Below are 16,516 nucleotides of genomic sequence, written 5' to 3'. Positions count from 1 at the left end.
AATGACATATCCTGATCAAAAATGACTCCAAGATTTCTCACAGTATTACTAGAGGTCAGGGTAATGCCATCCAGAGTAAGGATCTGGTTAGACACCATGTTTCTAAGATTTGTGGGGCCAAGTACAATAACTTCAGTTTTATCTGAGTTTAAAAGCAGGAAATTAGAGGTCATCCATGTCTTTATGTCTGTAAGACAATCCTGCAGTTTAGCTAATTGGTGTGTGTCCTCTGGCTTCATGGATAGATAAAGCTGGGTATCATCTGCGTAACAATGAAAATTTAAGCAATACCGTCTAATAATACTGCCTAAGGGAAGCATGTATAAAGTGAATAAATTGGTCCTAGCACAGAACCTTGTGGAACTCCATAATTAACTTTAGTCTGTGAAGAAGATTCCCCATTACATGAACAATTGTAATCTATTAGACAAATATGAGTCAAACCACCGCAGCACAGTGCCTTTAATACCTATGGCATGCTCTAATCTCTGTAATAAAATTTTATGGTCAACAGTATCCAAAAGCAGCACTGAGGTCTAACAGAACAAGCATAGAGATGAGTCCACTGTCCGAGGCCATAAGAAGATCATTTGTAACCTTCACTAATGCTGTTTCTGTACTATGATGAATTCTAAAACCTGACTGAAACTCTTCAAATAGACCATTCCTCTGCAGATGATCAGTTAGCTGTTTTACAACTACCCTTTCAAGAATTTTTGAGAGAAAAGGAAGGTTGGAGATTGGCCTATAATTAGCTAAGATAGCTGGGTCAAGTGATGGCTTTTTAAGTAATGGTTTAATTACTGCACCTTAAAAGCCTGTGGTACATAGCCAACTAACAAAGATAGATGATCATATTTAAGATCGAAGCATTAAATAATGGTAGGGCTTCCTTGAGCAGCCTGGTAGGAATGGGGTCTAATAAACATGTTAATGGTTTGGATGAAGTAACTAATGAAAATAACTCAGACAGAACAATCGGAGAGAAAGAGTCTAACCAAATACCGGCATCACTGAAAGCAGCCAAGATAACGATATGTCTTTGGGATGGTTATGAGTAATTTTTTCTCTAATAGTTAAAATTTTGTTAGCAAAGAAAGTCATGAAGTCATTACTAGTTAAAGTTAATGGAATACTCAGCTCAATAGAGCTCTGACTCTTTGTCAGCCTGGCTACAGTGCTGAAAAGAAACCTGGGGTTGTTCTTATTTTCTTCAATTAGTGATGAGTAGAAAGATGTCCTAGCTTTACGGAGGGCTTTTTTATAGAGCAACAGACTCTTTTTCCAGGCTAAGTGAAGATCTTCTAAATTAGTGAGACGCCATTTCCCCTCCAACTTACGGGTTATCTGCTTTAAGTACGAGTTTGTGAGTTATACCACGGAGTCAGACACTTCTGATTTAAAGCTCTCTTTTTCAGAGGAGCTACAGCATCCAAAGTTGTTTTCAATGAGGATGTAAAACTATTGACGAGATACTCTATCTCCCTTACAGAGTTTAGGTAGCTACTCTGCACTGTGTTGGTATATGGCATTAGAGAACATAAAGAAGGAATCATATCCTTAAACCTAGTTACACAGTATATTCGCACTTAAACTTAACATTCATCTGGCTCTTCAGTGTTGTCAGTGTCACTGTTTGTGAATGCTCCAAATGCTCCAAATGTAAATCATTTGTGCATGGTTCCTCACATCAAGTGAGCCTTCACAGTTGCATGCTGCAGTACATGGCTGATTGTGTTGCAAGCAGGAGCATGTTGCATCACAAGTATCACATTCGCATACTACCAGGTTCAGCAGTTCTGGAGCTGCAACAGCTTGTGTGTCATCTTGGGTACTAGTGCTCCTGTTTGTGATAGTTGCTCATATCCATACTGTGTAGGAGATGGCAAATCAAGGATGGGGCATGTGCATGCTTCCATTTGAACAATGGTACACACACCGCTGCAGGTGGAGCCCAAAGCTATCATCTGTGGAGGAAGCTTCTTTGCAGCCACACCTTCATTAGCTTCCAGACATCGAAATGAGTTCAGTGTTTCACATTCAGTTCCATACAATGTACTGATAAACCTGGTCGCTGAAGACACATGGTGGCTCTGAAGTTGTAGGTCATCTCCCATAGTTGCCATTTCTTGGAACTGCTTGCTTTCTTCTTTACTAAGTTGAAGGCCTTCTTTTTCCCCCATGTTAAACATCGCACTCACGGTATCGCAGCCAGTTAGACAGTATACTGGAAGTAGAATGTTGCGCTGAGGTTGGGACAGACATATGTACAGTGAATGCACAGGGATGAATCTGGTAAGGGTAGTGTGTTTGCCTTCTTTACCAGTCAGAAAGAACAATGTGTATTGAGAAGTGGCCAGTGGCAGAAAAGAAGAGGAAGGACATCAGTGTCTGGGCTACAGACAACTATAACTTTGGCACCAGCATTTGCAGCTGCACAAGCATGAAGGACAAGTCTAGTATCAGCTTCCTCGTGATCGGATATGATATCCCTTGCAGGCACCACAGATGTCTTTTGTAATTATCACACCATCCTTCTCTTCTCCTCCACTTACAAACAGTGTGATGTTTCCAAAACGTGCTTCTCTCATGTCCTTGAAGTACTGAGTGTAACTCAGTGCTAGTGAGACTTATTCTGCGGTACACTAAGGAATTGTTTCCAGTTTGGTGGAACTTTGGTTTCAGGTCTGAACTGTATGTGCGACCACTGGTTGCTGATGTCCTCTTTCTTTGTTTGTGACTATGTGGTATCTTCCTTGTAGATATTGAATGCTATGTGGATCTGGGCAACATCCTGGGAGATTTCTACAGCATTACGCATGATGTATGAAAGGAATCGATTTGCCCATGTCTTGAAATGTCAAGGGGAGTGGTGTGCTTGGGGGTGGCAAGGCCTGAACAACTGCATGTCCATCATAGATCACAGCATTTACTGGGCAGTAGCATAAAGCATAAAGTAACATAAAGCAAATAAAGATCAATAAATAAATAAAAAACAAAGAACCAAACTTGAAAACTTACTGAAGTGCATAATGTCATCTAGAATACATCAATAGCCAATGACAGAAGCAGAGGTCAATAGGCCAAATCAGCAATCGCAGATACTGGCATACCCTAAAACTTATTCATTGTTGTCCTTTCAAACAAATATTGTTATGTCCCCAAGAAAACTTGGATATATTATAATGGCATCAATAATGATGACATGCTTATAATACAATAATTATAAATGTTGATCCTGATAGAAATGTAAAACATCTGAGAACATTTAGCTGACTTTTAATGCCTCAGTATGATGCAATAAAGTTCTTGGAATATTTTAGAACTTACAGGAGTGTAATATATTAAAGAAAAATAACAAAAAAAAATAACAACAAAAAACAAACCAACCAAACAAAATTTCTTTAAGGAAGGAGTCAGATTTTTTTGTTTCACCAAAACCAAAGCGATGGTCAATTTGGGGCATATTTTTCACTATTTTATGGTTTTAATTCATAAAATTAAACAGCTTAAAATATTAACCTTGTAAGTATCTCTATAATACAAGTCAGTATAATATAGAACCATAATAGGATATATTTCTAATAGAGAACTAAACATATGATGTTCTTAATGATCCCTCAGCAACGATTTGTTGATATTTGAAGTTTAGGGGGGAGGGGTAACCTTGTGCAATATCTAAAACATCTGAGAATACTTAGCTGGCTTTTAATGGCTCAGTATGATGCAATAGATGTCTGGGCATATTCTAAATCTATTTGAAAGTGATATTCTAAATCAATATTGCTGGAGACAGATTTTTGTGCTTCACCCAAAACCAAAATGAGGGTTAATTTGGGGCCTGTTTTTCACCATTTTATTCATATAATTTACAAATTTGACCATCTTTAAATGATTAAACCCTATGGATGTCTCTATCATACCAGTCTACATGGTTTAAAACCATACTGGGATATATTTTGTCAATCCATATCTCTGAGGAATGCAATATCTCAAAATAGACTATTTTAAATAAGCTGTGGTCACAAATTGTCAAATTTCTCGGCTCGTACACCTATCCTGCACTGGCAAAACATGTTTCCTTTGTCCAGACATACCTGTGAACAAAATCAGATATAGCAACAAATGTTAATTTTCGGGTTTGGGTAACTTCTAAAATAGAAGGCTGCAGCCCACTGCTGCAATGCTAGTAGGGAGAGTTCCTATGGGATAAAAAAGCTTTTCAACCTACCAACCCTGGTTCTCAAGACGAGGCACCGAAGTGACTCAAGAATATAGACAGCATGTATATAAGTGACATTTAATGTGACAATATTGAGATATGATAATTTGGCCATATTGTACAGCCCTACTATCAACTAGCTGAAAACTTAACTGAATAAACTGAATATTAATTTACTTCTACATTTAAAAAAATGCTTCAAGTGGCAGGGGGCTAAGAGGGCTGTAATTGGGGGGCCAGCTGAAAAGCAAAAAAGAAAAATGCTTAAAAAGGTGGGGAGTATGGGGGGGGGGGGGGCAGAGCTCCTCCAGAAGCTGAAAGGCAAAATAAGGAAAATGCTTAAAAAGGCAGAGCTTCTGGGGGGCTCCTGAAAGGTTTTAGTCATGCTCATGCTCCCAAGAACAAGTTTACTGAAAAAAGTCTGAAGGACCTAAAGTACACGGTTAGATGGTGAGGAGCCTTTCCAGGCATGTGAGAGGCAAATAAAGAAAAATGCTTAAAAAGGCGGGGGGTCTGGGGGGCAGATCCCCTCCAGAAGCTGAAAGGTTTTTTGCCATGCTAATGTTCCCCTGAAGCATTTACTCAAATAAAGTCTGAAGGACCTAAATGACATGGTGAGATGCTGACGAGCTTCGCCCATTCATGTCCACGATATATGCATATTATAAATATAACACAATGCTAAATTAATTAGCATTGTGTAACTAGAAGTGTTCAATTTATTTCAATTTAATTTATTTTTAATTATATAGCACCAAACCACAACAACGTTGCCCCAAGGTCTGTCACATGGGTAAGGTCTAACATTACCAATATACACCTCCTCCCCCAAGCAAGCCCCCTGCCTGAGGAAGAAACCTCAAGCAGATCGGACCTCAGAGGGGGGACCCACTGTTTGGCCATTCTAACAAGTGCAATGTTTTACAAAAGATGGTGAAAAAACAGAACAGAAACAGAAACGAACCCCCAGAAGAACAACAAAAACAGAGTCACTTAATGAGATACAAATGGTCCATCTTTATTTTATTTATTTTATTTTATTTATTTATTTATTTATTTCATTTAAAAGAAAAAAAAAAACAGAAAAGCAGAAATAAAGCATCTCCATTACCAGAATGAAAAGGAGCAGAGAGAAGAACAAGTCTTATATTTTCTGCCCCTTTTAACAATACAATCTTTCAATATCCAGCGTCATTTTTCAACATTATTTAACAGATTGTATTTCTTTAACTTGTCACATACCACTGACTTATTTCATAATTATGACCATTATTAAATAGATTACATCTCTGACAGGTTACATTTTTAAACTTAAACATTTTATACATTATTAACAAATTACATTTTTTTTTTTTTACCTTCCTTACAGCCCACTAACTATTTTATAGTTTCATACTTACTTAATACATCTAGTTTAATATGTTTTTTAAATAATTTAAGCGACCTTAATTCTTTAATTTCTTTGTTGAGATTGTTCCATAATTTTACACCATTACTGCAATACTCCGTTCTTTTACTTTGGTTCTGTATCTTGGTTTTCTAAAGACTTCTATTCCTTTCAGTTTATAACTACTTACTCTTTTCTCAAACATATTTTGAATGTTTGTTGGTAAAGCATTTTTATTAGCTTGGTACATTGTTTGTAATATTTTCAAATCGACCAAATCACGAAATTTAAGTACCCTGTACTTAATGAACAATGGATTAGATGGATCTCTAAAACCACTGTTGCTAATCACCCTTAAAGCCCTTTTCTGCAGAATAAACAAAGGTTGTATATAAGTTGTATATGTTGATCCCCAGATTTCTACACAATAAGTTAAATATGGGAAAATCAATGAATTGTACAATGTTAATAAACCATAACTATTTAATGAATATTTTACTTTATGCAAAACAGCAATGGCTTTCGCTATTTTTTCCTTTTATGTAATTTATGTGTGACTTCCATGTAAGATCTCATCAATTATGACTCCTAAAATTTCATTTTCTTTTACCCTTTGTATATCCATTCCATCTATTTGTAATGACACGTTATTTTTTTTGCTCTGTCATTAAACAATATGAAATTTGTCTTATTCATATTGTTTAATGACAGTCTGTTTATATCAAACCAATGCTTAACCTTTTCCAATTCTGTTTTTATCACTTGTGCTACTTCCTGTATATCTGATCCAGAGTAAAACAGCGTTGTATCATCAGCAAATAAAATGCTACCAAGCACATAGATACATTCACAAAATCATTGATATACAAAATAAATCTTGGTGCTTAGTCTCTGTATTCAGGTCTTGAAGACGTCTGGTAGCAGAATTAAATTGTCCTCCTACCTCTGCCAGGCTGGTTCTATGAATCTATAATAAGAATACTGAAAAAAAATCAAATTGATAAGTAAATTATCTTTTCTCTTATTCAGACAGATCAGTTAGCTGAAACAAGTAAATGAAAACACCCTGAAAACCTCTTAAAAATAAAAGAAAGAACAACTATGATTTTTTTTCAACTATTAACTGCCAGTTCATTCTCTGATCTTTAGCTTCTATGATGCCAACATTAAAATGTTGTAAGTATAATGACAGGTTGGACTTTGACTGGCAGTAACAGTACTACAATCAACTTCAGTTACATAAATAAATTCTCTGCCTAAACTCTGCTGCCACCAAGTGGACACAAATGGTTACTACAGGTTGGATTTTATGGACCTAGACAGAACATTAATTTAAGAAAATGATGAGCAAAACAACACAGTGAGACAGAAAGAATGAACGCTTTATAAGTGCACATTTGTTCATATGTGTCTTCCTGAGATTTCAGCAATAATTCCACACCTTAATGTGTTTTGGGGTTTTAAAATGAATTATTCAGTCTATTCAGCTGTCTTGCTATTAAATTAGGGGCCTGACAACACAATTTTTCTTTCTGTTATTATTTATACACAGTTCATGCTAATGGACAGAAATGAACATTTACAAATTTGAACCATCGGTCTCTGTCACTTTTACTCCAGCTGATTAATATTATTCTTTCATTAAAAACACAGGAAAGTCTAATTTATTTACAATGAAAACATTTTATTCATAATATTGAATCATTTCACTGAAAACAAAGAGCCCAGTAAAAATGAAACAACACAGGTTTCAATATTCCTGCTGATTACCTTCTATGGAACCAGCACAGATACTGAATTGCTTTTTAAATGAAGTCATTCTTATTCATTAAACATTCTGTTCAATGCTTACAGTAAATAGTAACACAAAAATGAAAATAAATAAATCACACACAGCTACAGGCGGGTTTGCCACACTGGCTGAGCGGTTAAGAAGAACTAGAGAAGCATCACGTGCATGCGCGGTTTACTGTCCACATATCCTGGATTAAGATAAAGAGAGAGCGTTACATGACATCAAAAGCACTGGTAGGAAATAAAAACACATCTAGAAGGAAATCTTCTTCTAAATCTGTGCCACTTTGTTCGTGAACAAATAACTGTGTTAAATCTTTGCATTACACAATGCCACAGAGGTTTTCCTTCAGCAGTGGTGGGCACAGGTCAGCTAACTGCTAATTAGCAAAGCAAGGCTAACTTTTCTGTTAGCAGATGAGCTTTTTGGCTGACTTTGGAAAAAACCATCAATGGACTGATGAGCTTCTGCTAAATTTAGTTCCGCTAACTTTAAGTCAGCTATGTATTTTTAAGATAAAGTTTAACAGTCAAGAATATTTGAAAACTGTAAAATCATATGTTTGTTCCTGTTGGACACAAATCGTCCAGTAAGCAAAATTAACACGCGTGATATGCATGTAAATAAAAAGGTTAGCAGTTAGTGGTTTATCGTTTACATGATCACAATTAACTTTTTAGTTTATGGATTAGTGGTCATTAGAGAAAAGTTAACTTTGCCCACCACTGTCCTTCAGTCTGTGCTGCTAGAACGTACAAAACAGTCAGCGATTAGAAAGCATACGGCACATTTAACAGCTAAGAATGCTTTAAGTGCTATAAGAGCAGTAATAATCAGAACATGTTAGTAGGAATGCAGCCATCTGTGTGTTTCCTAGTTATGTTACAATGCAAACGGGTGACTTATTAAAGGAAAAAACGGTCAAAATGTGTGGAAACATACAATGAATGCCCCCATCCAGAGTGTGCGAGGGGTCACCGAGTGGTTTGCTGAGTATGAAATCATATCTGGTGACCTCTGTAGTCACCACATCTGAACTCAGCTCAACAACTACTGGAGATTTTCCACCATCATCTACAAAGCACCAAAGAAAGTGCATATGTTTGTTTCATCCCTCCAGCAGAAATCCAGGACTATTGGAATCAGTACCAAGGTGCACTGAAGCTGTTCAGGTGGCACATGTTGGTCCGACACCTCAGTAAAACACACGAATCATTTCTCCTTTAATTACTCACCCGTCTGCATTTTACACCTACAGATGTTGAGGATGCATTAACTGTACATGGCACTTCAAAAGCATGATTTAGCAGATAACTTGTGGTAATATGAATGAATGAATGGTGACTTTATTGTCATTACAAGTGCAACAAAATTATCTTCATCACAGAAAGAAGGAAGTAAACATCATGTCTTTGCTCAGTCAGGCAGATCGTCCTGTTTTAAATCCATTTCCAATTTCATCTGTTTCAAACCCCTGTTTCTTATTGTGTGCTGCTGCAGACAGACAGGAGGCACTTTCTATTTTTCACAGCTAATATGCTTGTGTGTCACTCAGAACTTTAATACTTTTAAAAGAGGAAGTGATTTGTGGTGTCTAAATGGTTTTAGTATTTCCAGACAACTGTTTAATATATTAAAATCAAAGAGCTCACCATGCTGATTATCTTAAATTGTGACATTATTCTTATTATTTAATAATAAAAACTTCATTATTATCATTAATACTGTTATTATTGTTGTTGCAGTAGTAGTTGCTGTTGTACTACATTATGTGAGTATACCATAAACCAGTGATTCCTAAGCTAGGAGGCTCAATGTGAACAACTTGGAGAAGACACGAATTTTTAAAATTCTGGTGGTGTTTGCAAGTTTGCAAGATTTATTCAGATATAATAACAAAATGAAAACAGACACATTTTTGATAGTGAAGACCTGTTTATGGTTAATTAATTAATTTAACTGATCATACCATGATGGTGAATCCATGATCTTAGCTTCCCAGTCAGTGATGTCAGAATCAGAGTTTGTTATACAATCTCACTTCATGTTTGACAAGTTAACCTTTTAATTTTTCAACAGCATCTTGTCCAAAAGTCCAAAATGACAGTCTGGGAACCACTGTCATGCTGTGCCATGTATTTATCTTTTATTCATCTCTTTTTCCTGCCTTCCTCTTTCCTGACCCCGTTATCATCCCTCCCTTAATTGATCCAAATGTGTCTATACAGCTAACAAAGGCTATAATCCACATTTTGCTGTTACTCTGAGCCATCAGTATCCAGTCGTTTCAGATGACTCAGCTCTGGAGATCAACCTCTAAAAGCATTGTTGTGCAAGGAAACGAATGAAACAACAACTGATGAAGAAGATGCAATGGAAAAAGATTTTTGAAAAGACTGTGAGTGAGTGGGTGGTGTGTTATGTTGGCATCACTGCTTTCACTAACAGTCCACTGTAGACACGGTGACTGTGGGAAACCAGACAGCTGTTCTCCCTCTCATCCTTTCTAAACACGCGTGTTGTTCAGGTCAACTTTGACAGGCAGCATCCCCGCCTCCTCCCTCTCATCCGCTTGTAACATGGTGAAAGCAGCCATAAGGTTCTGGTAGTCCGGGTTGTCTTTCGAGATGTTACTCTTATAATAGTAATTACATCATCCATTGTCAGGTTTTTTTCGGGTGACATCATCCAGAAATGGGTTGGCTTTAACGGTGGACAGGAGAAACTTTTTGTCGTCTTGCTTACTCATCTAAAAAGACAAGAAGAATTGGTTGATAGCAGGTATCATGTAGACTGATGTACATGACTTATTCTAGGACAGACGTTAGGCATTACAGTGGTCACACTGTGCAAAAACCTTTCTTGTTAAACATTTGTTGGTGGTTTCATGTCACATTTACACAAAATTTCAGAAGTCTGGAATCTACACTGCTGTAAGCAGATAATTTGGTAACTGTTTAGATTTCTCAGACGTCAGTCACACAGAGTGGGCGTGGCCAGCAGTAGTATTCTTCCATTTAAAGAAACAGGCACATGAAGAGATACCGCTGGGTACTTGATATCTGTTTTTAAGACAACTATAATTTACCGTCTGCTACATCTGTATTTGGACAGTGGCAATTTTTGTAATTTTTCCTCTTTAGCAGCACAGTGGAGTCAGCAATCAAGAAGAAACTGTGGCACAGAATAGTGCAGGTTTTATCTGTTGCAGTATCAGTCACGGCTTCATGATGGAGTGGAACAGAGAAAGAGCTTAATCCAAGAAAACAGACCAAATCTATGCTCATGAATCCCATGTGCCTTCTGGCAAACTGTAGCTGAAAGTTTGTCTTTGTTTGAAGAAAACTCCTTCTCTGGTCCACTCCACCATGAAGCTGTATAACCACTGATGCACAGATGAAGTTAAGATACACACAGTTCCTCCAATCACAGCCACAGAAATTTATAACTCAATTCAATTAATGTTTTTATTGTATTGCGCCAAATTGCAATGCTGCCTCACTAGGTCTAACCTTACCAACCCCTCTGAGCAAGAACACAGGTGACAGTGGCAAAGAAAAACTTCCTGAGGAAGAAACTGTCAAGGACTGAGGTGGCGTGGCACAGAAGATGGTTCAATACATATGCAGAACTCATAGCTCAGAGGTAGGAGTAAAAGGCTTCATCTAAAAAATCAGGCTGGGGTTCGGTACACAGGAAGACAGTCAGAGAGGCGGTGGTATAGGCAGGAGTCGAGCAGAGGCGTGGTCAAAAAACAAGCACAGTTCCAAAACACCAGGAGACTAAGTACATGGGCTGAGGCAGGTACGAGGTCAAAAACAAAACACAAACACAGCAAGGCAGAACAGAGCAAAGACAAAGGCTGGAACGTGGACAACAAATCACAACGAACTGGCGGGGAAGTGGTGAACTCAAAGGGCTTAATAGGGCAGGTGGTGAAGACCAGACAAGAGAGTGCAGTCAGACAAAAAGCAAGTGAACAGGACCCAACTAAAAGATTAACCTAAAGCTATAGTGATCAAAACCAAAGACGAACAAAATCCAAAACCTAATAAAAATAAGAAATAAAATAAAGACCCAACAGCAAGGAAAGGTCGTCCTGCACTGCAATTTTGAGGTCATTTTCTCTGACAGCCTTCAGAAAGCATAATAAGCATGAAGCTGTTGCACAGAAAACCTCCTTTCTTTGGATGACGCAGAGCGGAAATGGTGGGAACGGACTGATTTCTCTGATGTGAAGAAGAAAAGTTTTTCATTGTGAGATGATTTTTACCAAATATGGTAAATGAGCTGTGTTTATTCAGCACGTTTGTGCTCAGCGATGATTCATGTTGGACACTGATGTCAGGGTGCTGCCACGTGAGGCACTCGACTGCACAAGGAGAACAACTTGGAGATGAAGGATCCTGCCCAAGGTCCTTCAGTGAATTTCTGATTGGAAGGATTTGAACAGAGGGTTTTCTGGTCACAAGCCCACTTCTTTAACCTCTGGATCACGATCTCCCTACAGATGGTCACTTGTGTAAATTATGTCATCTGGTTGAGGGTAAGACCCACAGAGAAAGTCAGTTCTCCAACTGGCTCCAGATAAACTAGGACAGGGTGAGGTCTACTAGTTTGTGCATGTGTGTGTGCATGTGCTCACATGTCTGTAGGCACCGTATGAACTGTAGTGGTCCGGGGGTGCAGTGACTAAGGTGGCACAGGTGAGCCACAGCATGGCCATAATGGACAGGAAGAGACACACGGCTAAAATCCAGCGTGGAAGACCAGAACGTCTGAGGAACAAAAGGGTGAAGGAAGGAGAACAAAGGAAGAAGGAGACAAGCAAGAGGAGAGAGGGATTCAGAAAGACAACAAAATAAACTGCCATTAATAGACTGGATCGGACAGGTGGTGGCTTGATGTGATGTAATGTGGACCAAACACACCGCATGTCAGTGAGAATGTCAGTCCAGCTTTCTCACACATTGTCACCATGTCACACGACCTTAAAACCTTGTGGCCGTGAGCCGACTGCAGCGCCCCCATGATGACACAACCCTTCCCTGACTGGCTTAAGGCTTCACTGACTATTTATATTTGATTTATTTAGTATATTTTAATATGTTTTCCACATTCCAATTCCAATGTGTGCATATTTTTAAGAATTAAACGTTTATTATTGTTATAAAAGGTTGTATTTGTATTTTCAGATGCATAAAACAGTATTAAAATGGCAAGAATACAGTTTATCAAAATTCATTCCAGGCCAATATATTGGCCAAAAAAAAAAAAAGTTATAACTACATAAATTCCAGAAGACAATTTTTTTCTGTATCTTGCAATATTATTTTGGAGCATCGACTGTGTTTTACTGATCATCCGGATTACTGTGCGTGTAAAAGTCAACCTGCAGAGACATGAACACTTCATTGTGGCAGTAAATCTGCCCACGTTTTGGTCAGTTATATGTTTGGTGTGATGGAGCTGATGGCATTCCACTGTAATACCAAAAAAACAAACAAACAAACAAACTACCTTTGAAACTTGATGAGCACTAACCGTAACACTACCTTTGCCAAAACTGAACAATTTCCGACGGGTCTTTGTTGCTCATATAGGAACAAAAAGGAAATGAAGACATCAGAGGTTGACCCGCTATGAATATGTATCCTGGTCCACTGATTCTGGCTCATCTCCCAGAAGGTATATTATGGTTCATTGATGAGTGATTTACTGCCTGTGCTGTGACTCTTACCTGGACATACAGCCGAGAAAGTCATTCTCCTCCGTTGGGTCGTCTGCGTGCTGCACAGGGTGCTTCCCTTTGCCTCCTACTTTGGGACGCTCCCCTGTCTCCATGACCTTTAACTCCTGGCAAACAATTCATGTTAAGTGGTGAAATAACATTAAACCAACATGAGCTGAATGATGATCACTATGACAACAGGCGGCACAACATTATGAAGCGCAGAATCTGATGACGGTGTGAGTAACACCATCAAGGTGAAACCGACGTATCTGTCCATGTGTCGGTGTGTGTATGAGTGTGCACACATGTGATCTGTCAGTGGTGTGCGTCTCACCATGGGGTCTCTGAGTGTGAGAGTTGACGTGAGGCAAAGGGTCATCATCCACACTGGATGGAGGAGCCTGCAGCTCGGGCAGAGAGTTTTCCATCTCCGGCTGACTCTAAGGAGTAAAATAAAAACCCGTCAGCCATCGTGGTTACGGCAGAGTGTGTGGCTCAGTCATTCAGAGGCAGAAGTGTTCCAACGACAAAAACAGTCTGGAAAACTGGAACTGAATAGAAGCATTTATCAAATCTAGATATAGTTTAACTCGCTGCACAGTAGGTGGTTGAAGTTGAGCGGTAGACAGTGAATGTTCAGCTACTTCATTAAACCCATACCTGATATTTGCCACTGCAGAGCTGTTTGACTACCTCCAGGGAAACTGACTATACACCCCCTATCAGCTTCCAGCTCTGTCCCTACTATAGAGGGCGCTCTGGTCTGTTGCAGGACTTCCTCAAAGTGGTCCTTCCAGTGGTGGATTACATCCTCAGCTGAGGTCAACAGAGTCCCATCTTTACTGTAGACAGCTTGGATGGTTCACCGTTGTCCTCTCCTGAGGTGCCTCACGGTCCACTAGAAACACCTTGGTGCAGACAGACAGTCCTTCTCCATGGATGCTCCGAACTCCTCCCACACTCGCTGCTTTGCCTCCCCCACAGCAGAGTCTGCTGGCCTTCGGGCCTGTCGGTACCTTACAACTGCCTTCAGAGTCCTCTGAGATAACATATCCTGAAAAGACTCCTTCTTCAGTCAGACGGCTTCCCTGACCGCCAGTGTCCACCACAGTGTTCCAGGGTTGCCGCCCCTTGAGGCACGTAAGACCTTCAGGCCACAGCTCCCCGCTGCAGCTTCAGCAATGGAAGCTTTGAACATTGCCCATTCTGGTTCAATGTCCCCAACCGCCACAGGGATGCTAGAAAAGCTCCACCAGAGGTGTGAGTGAAATATTTGTCGGACAGTGGGCTCCTCCAGATGTTCCCAGTTCACCCGCACTATCTGTTTGGGCTTACCAGATCTGTCCAAAGTCCCTCCCCCATCCTCTGATCCAACTCACCACCAGATGGTGATCAGTTGACAGCTCTGCCCCTCTCTTCACCCGAGTGTCCAGAACATGCAGCCTCAGATCAGATGATACGATCACAAAATCGATCATCGATCTTTGACCTAGGCTGCTCTGGTACCATGTATACTTATGAGCATCCTTATGTTCAAACACGGTGTTTGTTATGGACAGTCCGTGACTAGCACTTAAGTCCAATAACAAATGATCGCACGGGTTTAGATCGGGGAGGCTGCTCCTCCCAATTATACCTCTCCAGGTGTCTCTGTCCTTGCCCATATGTGAGTTGAAGTCCCCCAGCAGAACAATGGAGTCCCCTACCGGAGCCCCATACAGGACTCCAGTCGGGGACCCGCAGAAGGCCGAATACTCCAAACTGCTGTTCGGTGCATACGCATAAACAACAGTGAGGGAAGGAGATCAGAGTCTGTGAGACAGCAAGGCAATCTTTTCCCTGTCTCACTGCTGTTGTGGTTCTGAATTGGTTCAATGTTTGTCTGCCCTCTGGGGCCCCCTGGTGGGCTGGAGGCCCCAAGCAACTGCCTGGCCTGTCTATTGGCACCCAGTGCCCCTGATGGCAACCACTCAGACAGACTGGTGGTCTATATCCCCAAGTCTCTAAAGGAACCATCTGTCTGCTGCAACCCAGGTGAAACATCAGTGAACCCTTGGCTGCAGATGTATTTTATTTGTTTAATTTTTTTTTTTTTTTTTTTTTTTTTTGCTGTGTTGCAATGCATTATTATGTATTGTATGAACTATGTGTTATGTGTGTGCCTGCTGGGCATGGTGTTATTCTAACTCTTGTTGTTGGCAGTTGGTGGCCACACGGGCACTTCAGCTGCCAAAAAACATGTTACAAAAAAGAAGAGCTCTCGATTCTGCACTCTGTGGAAGCAGTTCTCCAGCTGTCTTCCATTGGAGGGCAGAATGTTCCATGAAAGGGAAAGCAGGATGGAGCCTCATCTCTGAAACAGACAAAACCACAGCAGAGCACCAAGAGGATCATCTTTGGAAAATGGCGACTGGTGCAAAAGTTCTGAGATTGTTCAGTGCATCACCGTTCCCAGATCCCAACTCAAGGCGGTTCATGTGGGCAGACACCTGGAACATCCCTTCTATGAGCAAGGACAGCATCTTCCTCTCATAATACAGGACATAAATAATCATTATTCTTAATTGTTGAGACATGATTAGAGCTTGGCAGGCTGACAAACCCACTCAGAAAGTGCTGGCTACATGTCTGGTCCTCTATCCAAAAAACAAAAATAACAATGTGTAAGTTGATTCACTGACGCTCATGATTTTATTTTATTTTTTCATTCCTGGTTTCCAGCCTGTTTAAGATGCTGCGTGTCTCTGACACCCAAATACGTTTCAGTGGAAGTGAAGTCATTTCAAAAAGATGGCTTTTTCACAAGCACGCGCGCACACACACACACACACACACACACACACACACACACACACACACACACACACACACACACACACACACACACACAGCATTCAGTGCAGGTATCAACTCAGATACTTAAATGGATCACAGGGATTGAAATATTTGACCACATTACCACAAATTCGAGTCTTAATTTCAGACTTTCCAATCATTCATTTTTCAGTATTTAACAAATGATTTATGTGTTAGATTTTTTTTGGTTGGTTGGTTTACTTCGTACAACAAACTAAAAACTAAACACATCGAATGTTTTAGCAAAGGTACTTCACAACCTAATCAGTTTGATTTCCTCCAGCGAGTGAAGTTTTCTCTCAGACTTCATTGAAACCATATGTTATGGCCGTGTAAAGATTTTTGGGGCGGGTGGGGGCTCTGGCCAGGGGTGGCTCATAGGCACGTACATGCGAGCGCCTCATTCTCATTGGCTGCAGTCTGAAGTGATCTGCATCTGTCCTGCATTATGACAGGGATCCCAAGGCACGGTCTGGTTTTGAGGGAGCAGGACAGGGTGATGGGGGTGACGGGGGTAATGGG

At 39.9% G+C, this 16,516-nt stretch overlaps 1 protein-coding gene across 1 annotated transcript in view; it reads right to left on the bottom strand.

The window, feature by feature from the left end:
* Nucleotides 1–9,818: 9,818 nt before the first annotated feature.
* Nucleotides 9,819–16,516, bottom strand: part of tmem59l (transmembrane protein 59-like) — a 41,849-nt gene continuing 35,151 nt past the window's right edge. Inside the window, 5 exon segments of the mRNA XM_034180214.1 lie at nucleotides 9,819–10,153; nucleotides 12,050–12,182; nucleotides 13,145–13,227; nucleotides 13,229–13,260; nucleotides 13,473–13,578. Coding sequence (XP_034036105.1) covers nucleotides 10,058–10,153; nucleotides 12,050–12,182; nucleotides 13,145–13,227; nucleotides 13,229–13,260; nucleotides 13,473–13,578 — 450 coding nt within the window. The 3' untranslated portion in view covers nucleotides 9,819–10,057.

This window comes from Thalassophryne amazonica, chromosome 10 (genome assembly GCF_902500255.1).
Source record: "Thalassophryne amazonica chromosome 10, fThaAma1.1, whole genome shotgun sequence".
NCBI lineage: Eukaryota > Metazoa > Chordata > Actinopteri > Batrachoidiformes > Batrachoididae > Thalassophryne > Thalassophryne amazonica.
Note: the sequence above shows the minus strand (reverse complement) of the source record. Positions and strands in the feature narration are given on the sequence as shown.